We start from the raw sequence: 8,406 nt of genomic DNA on the forward strand, positions 1-8,406 counted from the left end.
GCCCCGACATTTTAGAAAATATTTGCTTGGCACATTTCTCTGCATATTATAGTTATTCTAGGAAATTGAGAAAATCTCGATCTCAAGAAGAAGACGATGATTTCTTTGAGAATGATGATACTAATTTAGATCAAGTTGGAGCTCCTATCCGATTGAGAAACAATTCGGGATATGTTTACAAAAGGAACAATCCGGCTATTATACGGTTTCCTACATTCAACGCTCATACAAACCGGAATGAATATTTTCGATCTCTCGTGATGCTGTATTTGCCTTGGAGAAATAAAGCAGAAGAGATATTGCAGAATGACAATGAAAATACTTGTCTGGTCCATAAAGATGCAATAGACGCAAATAGGGTGCAATTTGAAATGTTTAAAGCAGGCGAGTTGGACGAAATATTAACAAATGTACAAGATGAACATAACATTACCGCTAATAATGGAGACGATAATGTTGCTGCAACTCAAATGCTTGATGATGAATTTCGTGCATTGGCAATACCTGAAGTGGACACCGATTTGAATATTTTTGATGTTGAAGGTAACAGTGATACCGCCAGAATAGAGGATGTTCGATTTATAAAACTACCTCCCCTAATTAGCGAAAACGATTTTCTCGCCGATGTTAGATCCCTTAATAACAAACAGCGAGCATACTTAAATCACATTCTTCAAAATGTAGTTCAAAAAGTAAAATTCTATGAATATGTAGGTGGCGGTGCTGTTGTAGTTAGACCCATTTATCAAACTATCACTCACAGACTTAACTCTGTTCCTGGTAGTAACCCAGATCTACCTAAAGTTTTATTAACCGCTCCAACTGGAAAAGCGGCATTTGGTATTGGAGGATCCACATTGCATGCACTGTTTTCTCTTCCTGTAAATCAATTCTCGGGAGAACTGCTTCCTCTTAGCAATGACACGGTTAACTCAATAATTGCAAAAATATTTGATTTAAACCTAATAATTATAGATGAAATATCTATGGTAGGGTCGAGAATGCTAGGTTATCTTGACGCTCGACTAAAGCAAATATTTAAGAACGCTAATCCATTTGGTGGCATTTCAGTTCTAGCGTTTGGTGACTGTAAACAACTTCCACCAGTTGGGGATAGATGGATTTTTAGTGACAACACCTCAAATCCTTACGGAGCTATTGTTGGTTCTAGGTTGTGGGATCTTTTTCAGTTTTATGAATTGGCAGAAATAATGCGTCAAAGGGAAGATTTAGCTTTTGCACAAGCCCTTAACAGAATGTCAAATGGAGAAATGACAATTGAAGACGTGAACATATTTAAATCAAGAATAGTACATGATTCGAATGATGTTCCAATTGATGCAATTCATTAATTTCTTTGCAATGAAGAAGTGGATAACTACAACATCATGAAATTAAATAAAATACCTTCAACATTGTTCATTTCAAAAGCTCATGACGCTATTAAATGAATCCTGACCAGAGAATATGTATACTGAGCAATATTGCAAAAATGAAGACTTCCGAGACACAAGGTCTCTGCTTTGAGTTGCATTTGAAACAATCAGCGAAGTATATGGTAACCATCAACGTAAACACACCTGATGGTTTGGTCAATGGAGCTACAGGAGTTTTAATGAGTATGGACTTTGAACATGGATCGTCAAATCCAAAAACAATTTGGTTGAAGTTTTCGGACGAAAATATTGGGAAAGAAGCGCGACGACAACAGCCTCATTGTTTAGAACCGTCTTGGACTCCGATTGAAAAGTGTATAAGATCATTTCAGTTCAAACGAAATAATGACATTTGCATAGAGCGTCGACAATTTTCTTTGTTGTCAAAAGTTGGTGTGCACAGTCTTAGCCGAATGACCAGAGCCGCTCTCTATGTTGCATGTAGTCGTGCCACAAATGCATCAGGACTGTTTATAATTGGATCGTTCAACCCTCCCAAAGCATTTCAAAACTCAGACCCGGTTAAAATTGAACTAGATAAATTAAACACCAACAAAAAATTGAAGTTAAACCACCACTTTCTAAATTCTGACGAAAAATGTTATAAATCAAGTACTTCCATAATTTGTAGGAAAGATTTTATTAATAAAATTTTCGTTCTGTTTCGTTTATTTTGTGGTTTTAGGATACATTTTTCAATCGAATTTATTGTAATTTTATATTCGAGTTATTTATTGGAACCCTGTGGTTTATGAAATATCTCTGTAGTCTACATATGTCTTAGTTTTTTTATGACAATTGAATCCCCATTTCAAAAAACTGTCAGTATACCTATGGTGGAGGGTATAAAAAGTTCGGCCCGGCCGAACTTAACGCCTTTTTCACTTGTTTATATTTCTGTTGACTTTCTTTACATGTTTTTATACATATTTGGTATATAAATTTATAAATAAAAAATCTTTTTACTATTACTAGCTGCCAATTTTTTAAATTCTATACTTACTTCTATTCTTTAACTCATAACCAGGCATTGTACTTGAATAGGTACGGAAAAGTCTTATAAAATATATAAAAAATTCCAAGCTTATTTTTGCTTACTATAAGTATACCATTTATAACTTCTTTCAAAAATGGGAATATTAAAACAAAACATTTATTGTATGTATACTATTGGTGTAAAATACTCTTCACCTAGAAATATACAAGTGCATATCATCACAAAATATCAACATGATTATTAACATGTTACTTTAATATTATTGCTAACAATACTAATTAAATATATTTAATAAATAAACACAAAAAATAACATGATACTTGTTTAATCAAATGCAAGCCAAAGAGTAAATGGGTAATTTATGATGCAACTAAAGGAACCTATAACAAATTTGTATCTAATGTACTATAAATCATCATACCCAACCCGAACCCAAAATGAACCCAGTTTAACGTTAAACAACCAACTAGAACCCATTGAACTCAAACCACGCCATCTAGTTTTGAAAATTTTACGTTAGTAATACTAACTTTTAACTATTGATAATTTTTTTATATTTCAGTTGACTTTTTACACATGTTTTATATATATTTGATATATAAACCTATAAATAAAAAATCGTATTAATATTACTACTTATTAATTTTTTAACTTAATTTTTTCTTTAACTCATAGCTAGCTTGCATAGGTATGGAAAAAGTGTTATGTTTTAAATCAAAAATATATTACATTCTATATTATGTCATGTTTTAGGATACAAAGCCACAAACAAAATAATACTAATTAACTTTATTTTGAAACAAACCCAAACCAAACCTTTCTATATATATATATATATATATATATATAAGAAAAAATTGCTTTAAAGCACTTTAAAAACGATTAATATATTATGAATTTAAATTTTCATAGTTGTTTCTTCTTTATATTCCATGTTCAATAGACAGAATTGATGATTTTGAATTCTAATGTGGTATATATTGAGTTTATGCAATACTATAAAACTTTGTGTTAAGTGTATTTAACAAAAACCCAACTTAAACGTAATCAAACATTTATTTCGATTTTTTTATTTATCTTTTTTATTGTTAGCACAAATTAATCGAGCCTACATACCTATAGCTTAAACTTAGCGTAACTCAAACTTATATTTAGAGAAGAAAATATTATATCAATAACTACTTCTTTATTTTTTATAATAATATTTCTAATCTTTTAACCATGGATCATTAGGATCCAATGTCCATAAGGATTGTCCTTCAGGTATGAATGGGTAACTTTCTATGTCCTCCTCATTCCTAACACCCTCCTCATTTCCGATGTCCTCCTCATCGTCTAATGTTGTGGACACCGTTTCCTGCGACTGTGTGTACTCATCGCTGCTGCTGCTCCCTGCTTCGAATCCATCTTCAATCTTAAGTTTATTTGTTGTTGCTGTTCTTGTTCATAAACTTTTATTATTCTGTGGAATGCTTCTAAATGTTCGTTTTCCTCCTCAATGAAAATGTTTAAATATTGGTTGTTCAGCTCCATTTTCTTCACTATTTTTTCAATTTCACTTAATGCTTCTAAATGTTCGTTTTCCTCCTCAATGAAAACGTTCAAATATTGGTTGTTCAGCTCCATTTTCTTCACTATTTTTTCAATTTCACTTAATGTGGAGATTTTTTAAACTGAATGCATGTTTCAAATTTTCCTTCGCTTTTAAACATTATATTTGTTTACATTAAATAACTGATTGATAAGGATCAATCATATAATGCTCCCCCAAAATCTAGTATTTTCTATCATAAAATTTAATTGCAGCATGATCATAGAACAAAGTATTAGTAAGAAAGAGAAATTGTTTGTTAACATTTCACCTATTATATTTTCTAAATATGCATAAATATATTTATTCACCATCTACGCTTATGCTAGAAAATGTATAGTTTTCAAATGAAATGCATTGACAACTATAAAAAATACATTAAACTAAAGAAAATTAAAATGTCATGAAATAATGATCTTGCATATATTGTTCTTGAATTCATGTTAGAAACAACAAAAACAACATACATGCATTCAATTCAATAGTCAGAGTAAAACAACAAACTAACATTTGTGCATCCAACACCTGATCAATACTTTAAAGAGACAGGCTTACTTCAAATATTAGAAACAATAATAATATTACAGATAATCAATGGTGGGGCAGACGTATGGTCTTGGTAGAATCTATAGACCGATGGGCGCCTCTCCAACCATAGCAACAAACACTTGCTGATAAGAGACTTAAGATTCAAATTGGCTAAATGGACAGACATTACATATTGTAAATTCTAACAAACTACAAACAGTGGATTCATATTGGAAAAAAATAACAACAACTTGTATGCATTAAATAAACAGAAACTAATTCTTTCTGATAAGACACCCATGATCGGATTGATTCTTGTACCAATAGACAATCATATGAGACACTGCTTCATGTATTTCACAATATTGTGCAACCAAGAAAAAACAAGTGGGTAGAGAAGGGGGGATAAATGTAGGCGAGAGCGGTGGGCGCACTGCGACACTGCATCACGAAAACAAGTGAATAGGGAAGGGGGGAGACATATAAACTTACCGAAAAAATACGGAAGAAAGGGGAGAAGAACAAATATGGGACAGAAGCGGTATTGTTTCAGGGTCATCAAGATCATATGAATGGACCTCATTGGGAAGACAAAACAAAAAAAAGAATACAAGTGGATAGGGAAGGAGGGGGACACATATAAGCTTACCGAAAAAATACGGAAGAAAGGGGGGAAGAACAAATATCGGACACAAGCGGTATTGATGCAGGGTCTTTAAGGTCATACGAAATGTCCGCATTGGACAAGACAAAAAAGAAAACAAGTGGATAGGGAAAGGAGGAAACAAACACAAGCTTACGGGAAATATACGGAACAAAGGGGGAAAGAACAAATATGGGACACACGCGCTATTGATTTCAGGGACCAATAAACTTTCAGGGTCATCAAGGTCATACAAACGGACCACATTAGGGAAGAAGAAAGAAAATATTGAACAGACGGACGGTATAAAATAATAAGAGGGAAAGAGGTAGAACACAATATGATCACATATCACACCAAGAGGAAAAGAGATGGACCAATTACGTCATTTGCGTAAAGCAATTAGCATAAATCAATTATAAATGGACTACATTGGGGAAGACGAAAGAAAATATTGAACAGACGGACGACATAAAACAATAAGAGGGAAAGAGATAGAACACAATATGATCACACAACACACCAAGAGGAAAAGAGATGGACCAATTACATAATTTGCGTAAAGCAATTAGCATAAATCAATTATAAATGGACCACATTGGGGAAGACGAAAGCAAATATTGAACAGACGGACGACATAAAACAATAAGAGGGAAAGAGATAGAACACAATATGATCACACAACACAGTAAGAGGAAAAGAGAAGGATGAGTCATCAATACAGACCAATTACGTCATTTGCGTAATGCAATTAGCATAAATCAATTTGCGTAGGGCAAGTAGCATAAAGCAGTAAAGCAGTGAGTGAGAACGAACATTCTACAGATACTCGTCTTCACAAATTACGCCATTCATACTAAATTATCTTTTGAGGTGAGAGAAGTTAGATCAAAACTTGACCTTCTCCTGAAAAATGTTTGGTGGAATAAGTTCGTAATATTACTTAATACATTGGGGCATCAGTACATCAAAGTTTACCGTCGTAAGGAAAATACTCTGGGTATTTTTTGCTTCGAATATTTGACATAAATTAAATGGCAAATATTTTCTGAAATATATGTCTCATAAATTATTTGACATAAATTAAATGGCAAATATTTTCTGAAATATATCTCTCATGAATTCGTTAATTTTTACCAAACCTAAATTAATGCAATTTTGATACGGCAGAACAACGTTTGCGGGCCTGCTAGTATAAATATAAACATGAGTATCACATACTGACATAATTTTATATTTAACAATAACAAGATTATTTAATATATTGGGGTATCAGTAAATCATAGTGTACCGTCGTGAGGAAAATACTATGCGTATTTTTTGCTTCGAAAATTTTACATAAATTAAATGGCAACTATTTTCTGAAATATATTTCTCATAAATTCGTTAATTTTTACCAAACCTACCCACCACATATTTTCTTCTTTTTTTTAATTAAATTAACAATAAAGAGGACAAAATACTAAAAAAATATAACGTTCAAAATGTATGTTATAGTACATGTACATTGGACGGGATTTCGTTAACAGTGGGTTTAAATTGTCAATTCCATTGCATATATGCTAAATAAATGATCATATTTATCATACCACATATTAAGCCAAATAAAGGTATTTATTTTAATTTTCAGAAATGTTGGAATAGATGTAATTATATTTGTAGGTCAACATTAGGTCAACAACTCCCATATGTTAGCACTTGAGCCTTTACAAAAAGTTCTTCTACACAGTAAAATAATCTCTCTTATTTACTTTAGAAAACTCTCAAACACAGATTCCTTTAACCATTTGTTCATAGATTTAATGCAACTACCCTAAAAAGGTTATGCACATTCTTTTGGAAAACGAAAGTACAATATCAAGAAAACCAAATGTAAAATCTACGGAAAAAGCATTTTAAATTATTCTCTATATTCGTTTTTAAAATAATCAAAAGTAATTCTGATGACAGAACTCGTACAATTCGAATACGAAGCGATATAAATCATTTGTATACATAAATATACATAAATTAGTACGGTGCACAAATTTATCCTCTTATCTATATTGAAACCTCATAACTTTACCAAAATTTTGAATTTTTTAATGTTTCTTTTGATTTGTGTCGTTCATAATCAGGCCTTGACATATGAACATATTTTGTTTCCTGTGGGCAACATTGGGCCACAAAGGGTTAGTATAAGAAATGGGGCAGGAGAAACAGTACCCCCATACAAATTGTCCCTTTTATAGATCAGAATTGGCCATGTTGAAAATAGGCAATGGTAAAAATTGCAAATATAGCAAAATGTTAGTGAATATACAAACCACAGATCTTTACTAAGTTCACAAACCACCTTTACGTAGGTGTGGCCAACTCACAATTTGTATTTATGAAAATGATAAAGGTAGAAATATCTGAATCAAAAAAGTGATACTGATGACAGAATTTGTACAATTTGATAAGAAGCGAATCAAATAATTTGGACTGTATACACAAATTAGTACTGTACACACATTTACCGTCTTTATACCCTTGACCGCACTGTGTTTCAGGGTATTATGGCTTTGTGCATATGTTTGTAACAAGCAAAAGAAATCGAGATAGACGAATGGTTCCTTTTGAGAATAAACATAGAATAACTCCCTGAGTCGATTTATGCACGTCCGTTAATGTTAATGTTAAATTGTAAACTAAGTACAAGTCGCATTTATAATCCGATTTGGATGAATTTTGGTACAGCTCATTTATTTGGCCCAAGGACGAACCCTATTGGAATTGGTGAAAATCGGTTCAGATGTACATATTGCTCATATATATATTTTCGTCCGAGTTAATGTAAATGGTCCCTATATATCTTTCGATTTGCACGAAATTTGGTATAGTAACGAGAAGCGATAGAAATTTGCAATGTATGCCGAAAAATTTGTGCTAGGAGAGCACAACTCAGCACAATTTAGCGCATTTTGATATTTGCATTTTTAGCAAAATTACAACGATTTTTATCCCCAAATAAATATGATCGATTTTAACGAGTAACGAGTGGAAACAAAATTTCGCGATGTATGGACGAAAAGTTGTGCTAGGCTAGCACAAATCAGCGAGTAACGTGTAGCGATAGAAATTTGCAATGTATGGCGAAAAATTTGTGCTAGGTTAGCACAAATCAGCACAACTTTCAGATTTCAAAAATTCTAATTTTTATGGAAATTAAAAGGATTTTTTCAAATTT

General features: G+C 32.3%; 1 protein-coding gene across 1 annotated transcript; it reads left to right on the forward strand.

Moving 5' to 3' along the window:
- Window positions 1-371: 371 nt before the first annotated feature.
- On the forward strand, window positions 372-1,352 carry LOC133336620 (uncharacterized). The gene has a single exon (XM_061544902.1). The coding sequence runs from the start codon at window positions 372-374 to the stop codon at window positions 1,350-1,352; it is 981 nt and encodes a 326-aa protein (XP_061400886.1).
- The last annotated feature ends 7,054 nt before the right edge of the window (window positions 1,353-8,406 follow it).

Source organism: Musca vetustissima, unplaced genomic scaffold (genome assembly GCF_032173495.1).
Source record: "Musca vetustissima isolate MV318-11 ecotype Yass unplaced genomic scaffold, APGP_CSIRO_Mvet_v1 utg29693, whole genome shotgun sequence".
Classification (NCBI taxonomy): Eukaryota; Metazoa; Arthropoda; class Insecta; order Diptera; family Muscidae; genus Musca; species Musca vetustissima.

What these genes read in the sequence shown, in the direction of transcription:
- LOC133336620 (XM_061544902.1), top strand. Translation starts at nt 372, where the DNA reads ATGTTTAAAGCAGGCGAGTTGGACGAAATATTAACAAATGTACAAGAT.